This window comes from Ailuropoda melanoleuca, chromosome 13 (assembly GCF_002007445.2).
Source record: "Ailuropoda melanoleuca isolate Jingjing chromosome 13, ASM200744v2, whole genome shotgun sequence".
In the NCBI taxonomy this organism is placed as follows: Eukaryota; Metazoa; Chordata; class Mammalia; order Carnivora; family Ursidae; genus Ailuropoda; species Ailuropoda melanoleuca.
In genome coordinates, this window is record NC_048230.1 from 2,048,218 (window position 1) to 2,063,932 (window position 15,715).

The 15,715-nt window shown below is 44.6% G+C and overlaps 1 protein-coding gene across 1 annotated transcript in view; it reads left to right on the forward strand.

The window, feature by feature from the left end:
- The window catches only part of PITPNA (phosphatidylinositol transfer protein alpha), a 39,651-nt gene extending 24,125 nt beyond the window's left edge, over positions 1-15,526 (forward strand). The window contains exons 11-12 of the mRNA XM_002918040.4: positions 11,758-11,826; positions 12,871-15,526. Coding sequence (XP_002918086.1) covers positions 11,758-11,802 — 45 coding nt within the window. The 3' untranslated portion in view covers positions 11,803-11,826; positions 12,871-15,526. The remainder of the gene's footprint in view (positions 1-11,757; positions 11,827-12,870) is intronic.
- The last annotated feature ends 189 nt before the right edge of the window (positions 15,527-15,715 follow it).

A 15,715-nucleotide genomic window follows, 5' to 3' on the forward strand; every position in this document is an offset into this window, starting at 1 on the left:
TGGCAGACATTGCCATGCCCAGCCTTGCTCAGCTCCCCAGCAGTGCCTCAGATGAGACCCAGGCCTGAGTGTCCGTGGTGCCGCGCTTCACTGTGCTGGTCTTGGGTGCAAACGTGGCCCGGGAGTTCTTCCTTCCTTCGCTGCTGTTGAAGGCAGGTGTTCTGATTTTTCATCCAGCTATACTTGGCAGGGAAGTGGCAGGATTTTGGACACAATTCCTGACTCTTCGGCTAAGGATCTTCTGGAAGTGGTAGATTTTTAATGTCCAGGGCGCTGCTGGTACTGCCTATGTAAGAGAGAGGCGTCAGTGTTTTGGTCACCTGAGTCCTGAGCAAAAAAAAGAAGAAAAGAAAAGAAAAAAGTTACCAAACAAAGGAGTGTGGAGACGTTGGGGTTTAGCCTGGAGCCTCAGCCACCCACTGCCTGACAAAAGCCAGCCGAAAGTATGCTGGGGTTCGAGGAAGTGTTTATGGACAACCTTTCATTCTTTGGGCAGAATATGAATCCCTGGAGCTGGAAGAGCTCTCCAGAGAAGCCACTGGATCTGCCTCCCTCAGATCCAAAGTTTGAGAGCCCTCACCATTAGGGAGGTCTTTTTTAGTCCCCCACCTCTCTCTGTGTGTTTCTCCATTCTGTAGAGAATTGTGCTGAAAACCCAGAAGACCACTATCCTCCAGGATAACTGCAAATGCAGGAAACCCTATTTAGAATTGGAATTTTAAGTAGTTTGCAGTGGAAGAGAAAGCAAAACCAAGTCTGTGTCACTGGGGGACATCTTTTGACCCCATTAGCAACTGTACTGGACCTTTGTGTGCTAACTGTACCTCTGACTTACTTGTCTTTTTGCTTTCTTTTCCCTCCTTCTAAAAATATTGTTATCAAAGTTTAATTTTTAGTTTCATTTCTTAATTAAAAAAAAAACACTTTATTGGGGGTATACTGGCATACAGAAAGCTACACAGGGGCTCCTGGGTGGCTCAGTCGGTAGGCATCCGAATTTTGGTTTCAGCTTAGGTCATGATCCTCGGGGTCCTGGGATCGAGCCCCACATCTGGCTCTGCACTCAGTGAGGAGTCTGCTTCTCCCTCTCCCTCTGCCCCTTCCTCTGCTCTTTCTCTCTCTCTCTCTCTCAAATAAGTAAATAAAATCTTTTTTTTTTTAATTTTATTTATTTATTTGACAGAGATAGAGACAGCCAGCGAGAGAGGGGACACAAGCAGGGGGAGTGGGAGAGGAAGAAGCAGGCTCATAGCGGAGGAGCCTGATGTGGGGCTCGATCCCATAACGCCGGGATCATGCCCTGAGCCGAAGGCAGATGCTTAACCGCTGTGCCACCCAGGCGCCCCAGTAAATAAAATCTTAAAAAAAAAAAAAAGCTGCACTTATTTATTTAAGAGAGAGTGTGTGCACGAGCAATGTGGGGGTTAGGCAGAAGGAAAGGGAAAGAAAGACTCTTAAGCAGGCTCCATGCTCAGCGAGGAACCTGATGCAGTGCTGGATCTAACTACCCTGAGGTCATGACCTGAGCTGAAACCAAGAGTTGGACACTTAACTGACTGAACCACCCAGATGCCCTGTGCACGTATTTAATCTCTCCATCTTGATGAATTTCAGATAAGTATACACCTGTGAAACCACCATGACAGTCATTGCCGTAACAAAAACATTACCTCTAGAAGTATTTTTATAATTTACAAACTCAGACAGTATCCCAGGCTTAGAAGGGAGAAGCTGTCCTCCTCTGCCCTGACCTGGAGTCCAGCACCCCAGAAGTGGCCCCTTGCAGTTCTTATGGTTGTTTCTTTTGTTCATTACCCCCATATTTCCAAAGAATATACTTGGCGCTTAATTCTTCATTTCTCAACTTTAGATATTAATGATCATCTTTTCTCATGAAAGGTTTAACTCCTCTACCGCACCTACCACTCAAACTGTCTTTTCTTTCCTCCAGTACCACAATTTGGGGTTAATTCATTATTCAGCGTTGTTATTATGACAACTTTGTCATTCTTCTCCCCAACTGAGCACTTTAGTCTGCTCCTGATATTTGTTCCTTTCTTGAAAGAACTATTGTTTTTTTTTTTAAGAAGTTAGCCTAAAACTAATATTACACTGTATGTTAACTGAAATTTAGTTTTTATTTATTTATTTATGTATTGAGATTTTATTTATTTGAGAGCGAGCACAAGCAAGGGGAGGAGGGGCAGAGGGAGAGGGAGAAGCAGACTCCCTGCTGAGCAGGGAGCCTGACTTGGGGCTCAATCCCAGGACCCTGAGATCATGACCTGAGCTGAAGGCGGATGCTTAACTGACTGAGCCACCCGGGTGCCCCTGTTAACTGGAATTTAAATAAAAACTTAAAAAAAAAATAATATAAGAAGTTAGTAGTTGCTTCCCTCCCTTTTGTTAGCTTAGTTTTATGTATCTCTGCCGTTACGTTACATGGACGGTCTGGTCTGGTTGGTGTGTGATGCACACTGTATAATAATGCAGGTGATGTCAGTCCATCCTTATGGATTTGCTCCCTCTCAGTTCTAAAAACTAAAGATCTAAAGATCCCCTCAGTTCTTTTTTTTTTTTTTAAGATTTTATTTATGGGAGAGGGAGAGAGAGCACAAGTGGGGTGGGGGGGAGCAGAGGGAGAGGGACAAACAGACTCTGTGTGCTGAGCACAGAGCCCAACTCGGAGCTCAATCTCAGGACCCTGAGATCATGACCTGAGCCGAAATCCAGAGCCAGCCACTCAACCAGCTGAGCAACCCAGGTGCCCCAAGGTCTTCTCAGTTGTAGAAAATGTTTTTATATTGTAATTTCTCTTTGTATCACAGTTTTCTCCCCTCTGTTTTCTTTGTTCTTTTTCTGGAATTTTTATTAGAAGTTAGAAGTCAGACCTCTTTAATTGACCTGATTTTTGTACATTTTCTGTCCCTTCTTATCTGCTTTCTGGGAGGTGGTTTCCAGTGTTAACTTCTCTCTCATCTATTGAATTTAAAATTTTTTATTTATTTATATTTTTTAGTTAATAGTTTTGTTTTCTTTCTTTTCTTTTTTTTTTTAAGATTTTATTTATTTATTTATTTGAAACAGAGAGCACAAGTGGGGGAAAAGGCAGAGGGAGAGGGAGAACCAGGCTCCCCGCCAAGTGTGGAGCCCAACCTGGGCCTGGGACCCCAGGATCATGACCTGAGCCGAAGGCAGACGCTTAACCAACTGAGCCACCCAGGCGCCCCTTAAAAGCATTTTAAAGCACGTCTTATGCTGTGTTCTTTTTCTTAAGTACTTTTTTCTATTTTTCTTTGTGCATTATCTCTCTTTCTAAAGCTATGGCTTTTTGTTTTCATGTTTGGTTTTCAAGGTTTTTCGGCCCCCTGTATGTTCTTTATTTCCTCTGAGAATTCAGGGAGGGAACACCAGGGTACACCAGAAGCACACTGGGTTTTTTCTCACTTACGAATAAGTCACCTGTTTTCAGCCCCACCCGCACTCCCACCCTCTGAGGTACGTGGTGCCTCCAGATCCTGGGCCTTCGGAGAACCCGCAGCACGGATAGGCGTGTCCTTCTTGGCTCCCCTCCTCACAGGCACTCGGGTGTCCGATCTGCCGCTCTGCGAATTAGTAACTACTCATCCATCCGTATGTTGTCTTCCAGAATGTTGCTACGATCTCTTATCTGCTGTTCTTGTTGCCTTCGTGGTTTTAGACCTTTTGCTATTCCTTCACTCGCATCATAGTAGGGTTTGGGGGAGGAATCGGAATAAATGCATGCTTACAATCTGCCATGATTAACTGTAAATTTGCAGTAGGAATTATGACCCTTATTCTTCGATTAATGCTTAGTAGCCTAGTGTGGGTGAATTTTTTGGTGAATTATGAGAGGTCACTATAAGGCCACAGTCTCCACTACTGTAACTCTAGTCCCTGTGGGAAGGTGGACTCACCATTCTTGGATGAGGCTCAAGGATTTGAGAAATGGGGGATCAAGAGATTAGTCCTTTGCCCTAAAAAGAAAAATGTCAGGAAACATGTGCCTGTAGGAGAGCAGCGTCTCTCTGTCTCCCTCCCTCCTTTCCTCTTTCCCCTCCCCTTCTGCCCTCTTTTTCTCCCTCTCCCTTGCTCTTGCTCTCTGAAGAAAGACTCATACAGACTCAAAATTGGAAGAAAGCACCTTAAAGGTGACTTAGTCCAGTTACCTTGCCAGTGCTTGAGTCCTCTCTGCAGCTTCCCCATTGGCCTGCACTTGATCACCTACTGTATTGGGGAATTCACTATCTCTTGAACATGGTATTAATAAAAATATTTTTACTACAAATAGAAGCTAATATTTTATTGAGGTCGTACTGTATGCCTGTCGTGTGTGGTCAGCATTTTCCTTGAATTATGTCATCAAATCATCATGTCAGCCTGTGCTATAGTATTATTTTCATTTTATAGATAAGAGAAACAGAGGCTCAAAGAAGTTGAGGATGCCTTCTAGTTCAGTGAACAGGTACCGCCTGGGCCTTTGGCCACTAGCTCTAGATAATGAACCTGGGAGAAGAGAAGTCATTTAAAAATTTTTAAGAAAACTTGTTTTCTGATTTACTGGCCTCTAGAACATTTGCTTAAAACCAGCAGAGATCCTGTGTGTCAGAGTGCATGATTAAGATTCTGCAGCATTTTCTTTCCCAGCCTTCCCTTGTGGGGCTGCCTTCTAAGTCCCTGTTGGCTCCATGATTCCTCTGGTCCCTCCATAGCCCATCCCTTTGTGATGATGCCAAGAGGCTGCGTGACCCCCTTGCTCTGCTGGCCCACCTTGGGGGCTGTCTCTGAGCCTCATAGTCAGTCTCCTGTCCACATGCTTACGTGTGAATGTGCCTGTCCTTTCTCATCTCCTGAGTTTTGATGTAGAGGTCTCTTGTTCCATCCTATGGTTTTCGGACAGATGGATGGATGATGGATCACCATCATTTCTAGATTTTAAGTCTTAAACTCTGAACTGGTTACCCAGAGACTTATAAGTGTCCCTGTGCAGTGAAATGCCTGGCAGGACACTATACCCCAAAGTTTCCAGTTTGTGAATGGGGTAGATAGAAGTTTGGACCGTTAAGCTGATAGAGAAACCACTCAGTGCCAGTAGCAGGTGCAGAGGGCAGAGCTAGCTCAGTATCTTGAGGCCGAGGGATCCCTATATGTGGCGGAAGATGATGTTCCGTGGATTCTTACTTCTCTCTCATCTGCCCAACAGTGATTGACCCCAGGGCAGACCCCAGCATCTTGAAACACGGAAGTAGCTTTATTTTCTTTTTAGGTACAGTCTCATTTTTCAATATTAAGGTAATATATAAACATTCAACATTCTTTTGGAAATAGTGAAAAGCAGAAAGAAATCACTTGTACTCTACTTAAAGACAATCTCTAGGTGTCTGGGTGGCTCAGTCGGTTGAGCATCCAAATCTTGGTTTCGGCTCAGGTCATGATCTCAAGGTCATGGGATCGAGGGTCATGGGATTGAGCCCTGCTCCTCGCCCATCACAGAGTCACTTGAGATTCTCTCCCCTTCCCTCTGCTCCTCCCCCCACTCGCTGGCACGTGTGTGCGTGCCCTCTCTCTCAAAATAAATAAATAAAATCTTTAAAGACAACCTCTAGCACATTTTAAGTCTTCCTACACACTTTTACTTAGTTACGATATATTGCATGGGCCAAATGTGTTTCCTACTTTTTTCTCTGAACATTGTAACAAATATATAACATTATAACAAATACAAAGTTTCCCACTGAAAGTTTCTTCACATAGGTGGTCCTGACTGCAGCATGCATATTGCTCCATAGTCTGTCATTGCTCTATGCTGGATTTTCCTTCATGCTTCCAGGTTCTCACTGCTACAAATAATGCCATGATGAAAATTTTTGTGCACTCAGTTTTTTGGATTATTATTTGGATTTGGATTACGATTATTTCCTTAGAATAAATTCCTACAAATGGAATTAGAGAATTTAAGACTCTTACCATTTATTACCAAATTTGTTTTCCAAAGGGCTTTCTAAAGGGCTTCTAAAAACAATTCCGCATGTGCCTCGTATCTGTTCTTTCAGGAATGCTTGGTCTGGGGCGCCTGGGTGGCACAGCGGTTAAGCGTCTGCCTTCGGCTCAGGGCGTGATCCCGGCGTTGTGGGATCGAGCCCCACATCGGGCTCCTCTGCTGTGAGCCTGCTTCTTCCTCTCCCACTCTCCCTGTTCCCTCTCTCGCTGGCTGTCTCTATCTCTGTCAAATAAATAAATAAAATCTTTAAAAAAAAAAAAAAAGGAATGCTTGGTCTATGGTTGCTTTTCAGTGTCTTTTTTTTTTTTTTTTAAGATTTTATTTATTTATTTGACAGAGAGAGACAGCCAGTGAGAGAGGGAACACAAGCAGGGGGAGTGGGAGAGGAAGAAGCAGGCTCCCAGTGGAGCAGGGAGCCTGATGCAGGACTCCATCCCAGGACCCTGGGATCACGCCCTGAGCCAAAGGCAGACGCTTAATGACTGAGCCACCCAGGCACCCCATGCTTTTCAGTGTCTTAAACTGATTTTTTTTTTACTAGCTTTATTTTATTGAACTTTTTATTTTGAAATGATTGTAAGATTCATATGCAGTTATAAGAAATAATACACAGAGATCCATTTCTCTCAGTGGCAACATGTAGCAAAACTATATACCACAGTATCACAACCAGGATACTGACATTGATACTTTTACTAGTTTTTTGTTTTGTGTTGTTTTGATTTTTTGTAATCAAAGGAGTATATCATACTTAATAGTAAAAACAGTTTTCAAATGCTATAGAAAAATAGGGGCATCTGGCTGGCTTATTTAGTAGAGCATGCAACTCTTGATCTCAGGGTTGTGAGTTCGAGTTCCATGTCGGGTATAGAGATTTTATTTATTTATTTGTTTATTTAAGATTTTAGAGATTTCTTTTTAAAAAGTAATAAAAAATTTAGGGGCGCCTGGGTAGCGCAGTCGCTAAGTGCCTGCCTTCGGCTCAGGGCGTGATCCTGGCGTTCCAGGATCGAGTCCCACATCAGGCTCCTCCGCTGGGAGCCTGCTTCTTCCTCTCCCACTCCCCTGCTGTGTTCCCTCTCTCGCTGGCTGTCTATCTCTGTCACATAAATAAATAAAATCTTTAAAAAAATAAAAAATAAAAAAAGTAATAAAAAATTTAAAAAAATAAAATTAAATCTTTAAAAAAAAGCTGGAAAAACAAAAAAATGGAAGTCCATGCAAATAAATAAAATAAATAGATGAATTAAAGTCCCATTCTTCCAATCCCTGGCCTTATTCCCTAGAGAAGATCAGTTAAAAACAAACAAAACAAGATTGGAGTTTCTGTTTTCATATTCCTTGACTATATGTGTATATATAGCCTGCAGTAGCTTGATCTGAGGAACAAACATCAGATAAAACCTCACAGTGTCATATAGGCCCCAGGAAACAGGAAAAAAGCATTCTTAGAGCATTTCATTATAAGAATAAAATAATGTATTTTTATTTCAGGGCACCCTCTGAGGTGACCTTGTCTCTGAGAGTAGGGGAAGCTGTTATGTTCCTTGATAGGAAGTTGCATCTTAAGCAGTAGGAAAACAGGACCTGGCTTTACATTAGTAAATTAAAGCAAGGCAATAAACTCTTAGGGTATACATGGATCTGGTTGAGGCCCAAGGAGCTTTGCTCCCCTATATTAAATCTGAGCTTCTCTGAAATTGAAAATTTATGTGGTCATTAGTGAGCAAACATTTAATGAGCACATTTCTGTGTTTAAAAAAAAATTATTTTGGGGGCGCCTGGGTGGCACAGCGGTTAAGCGTCTGCCTTCGGCTCAGGGCGTGATCCCGGCGTTATGGGATCGAGCCCCACATCAGGCTCCTCTGCTATGAGCCTGCTTCTTCCTCTCCCACTCCCCCTGCTTGTGTTCCCTCTCTCACTGGCTGTCTCTATCTCTGTCGAATAAATAAATAAAATCTTTAAAAAAAATTATTTTGGGGCGCCTGGGTGGCTCGGTCCATTAAGCATCTGCTTTCGGCTCGGCATGATCCCAGGGTCCTGGGATCGAGCCCTACATCGGGCTCCCTGCTCAGCAGGGAGCCTGCTGCTCCCTCTCCCTCTCCCCCTGCTTGTGCTCACTCTCTCCCTCTTTCTCTCTGTCAAATAAATAAATAAATAAATAAATAAAATCTTTTTAAAAAATTTAAAAAAAAATTATTTTGAGCCGAGATACGGAAACAACCTAAGTATCTTTCGATAGATTAATGGATAGAGAAGATTTGGGAGGGGTGTGTGTGTGTGTGTGTGTGTGTGTGTGTGTGTGTGTGTGTAAATAGAATGGATGGAATATCAGCCATAAAAGGAATGAAATTTTGCATTGTGACAGTATGGATGGACCCTAAAGGGCATGATACTAAGTGAAAAGTCAGACAGAAAAAGACAAATACCATATAATCTCACTTACATGTGGAATCTAAAAAACAAAACAAATGAACAAACAAACGAGAAGCAGAAGTGGACTCATAAATACAGAGGATAAATTGGTGGTTTCCAGAGGGGAGGGGGAAAATAGGTGAAGGGGATTAGAGTGTACACACTTCCTGTTATAAAGCGAGTCTGTGACAGGATGAGAAGTACAGCACAGGACAGCGCTACCACAGTAGTGTGATAACTTTGTATGGTCACCGAATGCAACTACACTTATGTGGCGAGCATTTCCTAACGTTTCTAATTGTCGAATCACTGTATCGTACGCCGAAACTAGCATAATATTGTACATCAGTTGTACTTCAGTTCTTAAAAGTTATTTCAAAAGAGTTTCCAATTTTACAGAAACAGCAAGAATACAAAGAACTCCTGTATACCCCTTGACCCAGAGACCCCATTCCTTTGAAGCAGAGGATAGAGCCCGAGTGCCACACACTGCACCTTTCTAGTGTCTCTCAGTCTGGTGCAGTTCCTCAGTTTTCCTGGTCTTCTGTGACCTTGACGCTTTGGAGGTGATAGGCGAGTCATTTGGTAGAATGTCTTTTGGTTTGGGTTTGTCCAGTGATTCTGCATAATCAGATCCAGTTTATGTATTTTAGGCCAAACTGTCACAGATTCGGTGTCCTTTCATTGTATTCCAGCTGTCTTTCTGTCCAGTTGCTGGTAAGGTTTTCTCTGTCCACCTGAGGCACAATGAGGTATCACAGGCTCGTCATTTTCCTTCCGTGACACAGCCCTGGGACCTGTCATATCCCTAAGGAGCCCTGGTTCCTTTCAGTGAAGGGGGTTAGGTGTGCTCATGACGGTTGGGGTGTTGCTGCCCCCAGGCCGCCTCATAGGACAGAGCTGGGGAACTTTTACATCTATAGTTATTTCTCCCTCTGTCTTACATATTATGTTCACACGGATACTTCTAATTCCAGCCTAACACTACAAGGTAAACTTTTTGTCTTTCTAAAAATACGACAGTCCAGGGGTGCCTGACTGCCTCAGTCAGTGGAGTGTGTGACTCTTGGTCTTGGTGTTGTGAGTCTGAACCCCATGTTGGGTGTAGAGATTACTTACAGATAAAATCTTTAAAAAAATAAAAATAAAATTAATTAAATTAAAATATGATAGTGCCTTTATCCTTAACAGATTCCTATCATGTTGGAAAATCTTGAATTTTTTAAACTCTAAGAAAGTAATATATTAACAGACATTAAATGACAGATAACTGAGGTTAGAGGGGCAATAAAAATCAAAACTCTACCATTCATGGGGTGCCTGGCTAACTCAGTTGGAGGAGCATGCAACTCTTAATCTCAGGGTTGTGAGTTCGAGCCCCACGTTGGGGATAGAGATTACTTAAATGAATTAAAAAAAAAAAAAAACTTAAAAAAAAGGATCCCATTCCCGAGAACGAGTTTAGAGCAGTTGTGTCGGCGGAGCTAGGAATGAGCACATGTCGACTTGGTATCGGCAACCAGACCTCCTGTTGGGCACGGCGGGTCTTTGCTGGGAATGATGAAAAGTGAGACTTGTAAGACTGATTTTATGACTCACTTACTGTCTTGTCTCCGTAGGTTCTGACTTAGCAGGTCTGGGTTCCAAAAATCCACAAGTAGCCCAGGCGATTGTTTTGCTCAAGTAGGAAACTCAGGCCTAAAAGACCAACCAAAGACATCTGATGTAATTCTGGTAAAAGCTGTCAAGAAGGAGTGAATATCAGAACCTCCGGGGAGGAGCAGGAGAATTTTTTTTTTTTACCATGCCCAGGTTCCCCATGACTCACTGATTATAATAATTGGGGGGAAGCAGGGAGTGTGAACAATGAACAGGAGTTTGAAATGTAGTGGGGAGGGTATTTTGAAACTATTTCCTAGTGGAGAACTACTTCTGAGGTAGAGTCTCTGCAAAATGCGGCAGTATTAAAGTTTTCGCGAATAACACAGAACTCGGAGGAGGAACGTAGCATAGAAGTCCAAGTTCTTCAGGGCTTGTGGACACATGCATCCCCTTCAGGGCAGGATGTTGCAGAAATAACACAGATAACGTGGCCTGAGTGCATACTTCACGCTAGGTACTCGCCACGAATATCTTTATTTCATTCTCAACAACCACATGATGTGGGTACTTTTATTATCTCTATTTTATTATGACAGAGACTGAGGCATAGAGTGCAGTGAAGTCGCTTGCTCAGGGTCACACAGTTGGTCTTGGCGCCAGAATATAATCCAGGGAGTTTGATTCCACAGGTCATTCTCTGAGGTGTTCAAAATTTGTTGAATGAAAAAAGAATGAAAGTCAAGCAGAAAGCTCATGGATAGTGAAGAAATAGCTAATGGGAAGTTAAAATACACATGTGCTATAGGTATTCTGCAAATAGAATGGAACTCTCAAGTTGGAAAGGATTTGAGAGAGATCACCTCCACGCTATCCCCGCAAGAAGTTGTGTCCACTTCTGCTTGGAAGATGCAGTTGACAGGGGCTACTCAGGGCTTCCAGAGAAGACCCCATCCTGCTTTCCAGCAGCCTCGCACTTCTGCTGAGACCTACCCCCCCGGCACTTCAACCCCTGCCTTGTGCCACACTCTGCCTACCTGACTGACTGCGTGGAGCCTCTCAGCAGAGCCCAGGAAAGGGAATTGCTGTTCCCTCTGCCTGGACGACCCCCCCTACATACCCCCTCCAGGGAGCCACAGGACTTTCCCCCTCACTTCCTTCGGGTCCCTACTCACGTCACATACCATAGAGGCCTTCCACAGCCCACTTCTTCACAGTCATTCTCCATCCCAGCAGCGCCCCCCCCCGCAAAGTATATTGGTTTGTTCATTCTCCCCTACTTTGCCCCCGAATGTAGGCACCAGAAGGAGAGACTTGGTCTGTTTTGGTTCACTGCCGAATCCTCAGACCTGGAGCAGTTTTTGCGCAGCTCCTAGCACAAAAGAGTTGCTTCATAGATATTTGTTGAATGAATGAATGAATGAATGAACAAAAGAGTTGCTTCATAGATATTTGTTGAATGAATGGAGGAGCTTAAGAGCTGCACCCCAGCACTGGGATGCAGGGAGAGGAACAGAAATCATGGACCGTGGGACCAGTGACATGGAGCTATAAATGGTATGGCTTTGGTTGTACGTATGCAAAATCTTCTGATTTGCTTTGTGCACAAAAAATGCTCCACCCTCTTCACTGGCAGGACTGAAGAGAAGGCGGAATGTATTTGTGTTGGAGTTCCATCAGCAGCAAGAGCCTTCAGTTTTTCCTGTTTTTTTCTGTTCCAGATGAGACAAAAGGACCCAGTGAAAGGAATGACCGCGGATGACTAGAGGCACCCCTCTCCCTTCTGCACTGTATGTACTGAATCTCTCCCTTCGCGTCTCATCGACGTGAAAGTCAGTTTAGGTCCTCAGGGCCTCAGGAGCCCACCTATGGAGTCAGGAAACTTGCTTCATTCCTCGTCCTGGCCTCCATTAATAATGATAACTGCCATGCTAAACAGCTCTCAGGCTTCCATTGAAAGACGTGACTATTAGACCATCTCAGGGACATGTGATTTTATAATGAACCACCCAGACAGACACATGGACCCACCCAGTAGTGAGAAGTATGGCTGGGTTGGAGCAGTAGACACAAGAACTGAAGCTTATCTGCAACTAATTCCTCTTCCTTTCATAACTAGAGCTATTTCAAGTTGAAGCCGGCATTCAGGGGTGCTCCCTGTACCCCCCAGTGCCAGAGCTAGTTCCTGGCCCCCAACTGCATGCATTCCCTGCCCCACCCTTGGAAAATCTGCTGGCCAGCTTTTCCTGCGGTTTGTCGTTTTTCTGGTGCTTCATTTCCTTCCTCCTTAGAGCCTCTGATCCCATACTAAGTAGCTGTCCTCATCAGAGGCAGCCTCTTTCAGATGCTTGGAGTGTCCTAGGGGCAGGATGAGATGTCCCTGTTTCATGCTGCCACTCGTTCCCAAGCCCCGTCCTTCCCTTAGCTCCCAGCACCCTGCACACTTCCAGACTTGCTGATATTCCAGCAGCTCTCGGTGGGCTTGGTCATGGAATTAAAAACCTGGCCCTGCTTCCCATCAGGCTCTGAGAAAAAATTATTTTGTCAAGTAAAATCTGATTGTCCTCTAACACTAAGGAGCTGAGGAGGCCTGGCATCTCACCAGTAGTAATGCAAACCTCGGCTCGCACTCCCTGCCCATTGTGCCTGAGAACTTCAGGGAGATAAAATAGTGGGACTAAGTGGATTGATGCAGTGCCAGCTGGTTGGACATTGGTTTCCTCCCCGGACCCCCGACTGGCATCTTTCCTCCTTTTGAAATTCTGCCATCAGTGATTTACAGTGTGTTTCTATTTTCCTCTGTTGCTTCCTTAATAATTATATTTCTCTTCTAGTTTTGCAAGACAGTGGTCAACAGGAAGGCCCAGCAGCTCCACCCTCCTGAGTGACAGGCCATCTTCGGACGCAGCCTTTCTGTGCCCATTCTTCAGGCAACTTTCAGTCCCTTACTGTAGCTAATTCTAGATGCCCTTTAATATTGTGAACAAATAGACCGTCTGGTATTATGAAGCCCGTGTGTGCGGGAGCCTGGTCCTCTGAGATATATGGCGTGTAGGTTGCTGTATTTACAGCTCCTCCCTCTCCAACCATTTTGTTCTCAGCCCATTTCTGTGTGTCCCCCCCCACGTCCCCCCCACAACCCCCCCTTTATTTCCAAGTGACATTTTTAGTCTTTCAAAATAGCTGCCTTTTGTGATGTGGTGATTTGAATGATTTAAGTTCATTTGTTTTCGACCTGGGGAGAAACTGAAGTATTTTGCTTCCTGGGCAAAACTGCAAATAGAGGCAGTTTTGAGTGCTCACCTGGGGAGAGATGAGTTAGAAATACAGTTTTTTCCTCCAGTTCCACAGAACAGCAGTGTGGCTTCATAACTCTGATCTCTGCTCTCAGTAACCCATTGTTAATGTGCTGTAGGCACCAAGGAAGTAACCAGGGCCCATCCAGTCTCTGTTTTAAAAATGTAACAAATACAGATAACCCCTGCCCCAGGATCACATCTCTGGTCACTAGTCTTAGAGACACCCGTGGCTTCTTGGCCCTCCTGTTGCTCACTCTGTCTGAACCTTGCAGAGCCCACAACATGTCCGGGTCAGTTCTCCGCGTGGAGGGACCTGTCCAGTGTGGCCCTTAGAATTGAGTCAGCCCCATATGTACTAATTAGTCTGTCCCACCCCCCACCCCCACCCCCACCCCCGGAGCTCTGTATGTCCACGCTCCTCTTCCCTTTTGGGCTGGTGCTGCCACTCAGCAATAATCCTCTCTTCTCTGTGCTTTGTTAGATTCCTGTCCTCTGTCTCTGAGGCTGGTCAGGACATGAGGGTCCTGATGTTTTCATGCTGCACAAAACGAGCATGCAAAAAGCTTTTCCCCAGCAGAACATGTTCCCTCTTGTCTCCAGTTGCTGGAAAGGAATTTGGGGATCAGGAACTCAGCTCGTCCCGCCCCCATGCTGAGTTCTGTCCTGGACAATCAAAAGCAAAAAGCAAGTAGTGCTCGTAGCATAGAACTCTACCAAAGGGAGGCCGGTGAAAATGTCCAGACTCCAGGGAAGGTAGAAGCTGCCAAGTGCTCCGTGGTTGTATACAACTTGGCGGAACCCAAGTATGCCTTCCCAGCGGGAGAGTCTGAGATAGCTGTGGTGTCACCTGACATTTCCCAAGGCTCGTGAAGTATGTTAGCCAAGTGTGTTGTGATCCAAGCCCATGCTAGTCTGGGTGCAGTGGCTGATTAAGAGACCAAATCTGTGTTGGGAGAGCGAGAAGTAGGATGGGATCATTTATCCTTATGTTGTCGTCAGTTTGTTTTGCCTTACTGATTTCTAAGTGCAATAAGGGAGTGTTTCACAGGATTGCACCTGTGACATCCTGATGGCTGCTTCCCTGTGACCCTCTTGGGGCAACAATGGACAGACTCAGACCCCTCAGTGTGGTTATCTCTCACCTTCATTGAGGCCTATTTGGGACCAGGAAATGTCCTGTTACACCTTCCTTTCAGGCTCCTCACCTTGTGGGGCTACAGTAATGGATCTGGGGCAATTCAGTTGGTTTTTAGGATTCCCAACTGCTGGTAGCATCTATTTGGGAAAGTGAAGCATTCTTACTGGAGAAAAATGTAAATGTTTTCCTATAAGCTGTGTATTAGCTATAATTATATTTGTGCTTAAAGTTTTCCCTTCATTCATCAGCTAAATCCAGATGTGGGTTATCCTGAGAGAAACGAACCATGATGTTCTAAGCCGACAGTATGTGGTTTGAGGGTCATCATATGTTAGTCTCCTTGCCTCAGCTTTTCTCTGAGATCCACACGTACCATTCCAACTCTGGTGGGCCTTGCTCTTTATCTGGCTTTTCTCTGGCTCCTCCCATCTCCACCTGTTGCCCCAGTTTGCAAGCATCCACATGAGCTGAGCTAGAATTTCCTGAGGTCAGCTGGATCTGGGGCTCTAGCCCACAGAAACATAAGGTGGGGTGTCCCTGGTCTATTCTATCCCCATGGATAGGGATGCTGCTGGGCAACAGTGTTGGCTTTTAAGTATCCCTCTTACCTTCTCACCCACCTCCTGACTAGCACTGACTAGCACTCAGAGGGGTTTATGATGAAAGACTCAGCTCCAGGGGTAGTACCTGAGGATGTGCCGTGCCCCTTCAGACCAGCTGCTTCCATCAGATTTCCAGGGTCGGAGTCTCGGTTTGAAGCAGCAGTGCCTCTGTAAGGGGGCGGTGCTGGCCTCTGGCCTTCTCACAGAGAGAGGTCAGGGACAGGGTCAGTATTGTGGGCATGTGTATATCTCCCCAAGTTCTCTTACGGTCCCTGCTGGGACTCCCTGACTTATTTTGGTTGGTTCCTAGTGCTACTTCTTTTACAAAATACACTTTGTAGAACTGATTAGATTACCTTGTTTATTTAATGTGAGTTTGTGCCTTTTTGTCTCAATCTTCCAAAACAGGTATATTGGGGGAAAAAGCAGTCTAATAAAATCCTAGACAGAGCTTTCTGGAGTCCAGCTTATTGGCGATGTCCTTACGTCCATTTTACAACTTAGATATCCTCAAACTCTTGCTGCTATCCTCCATTTTACCGGGATTAGGAAAAACAAGATAGTTCCAAATTTTTTTGCAAGTCCATTTCTGTAAATTAAAACATTCCCTTGTCATTTTACTTATGCAGACATCACATAT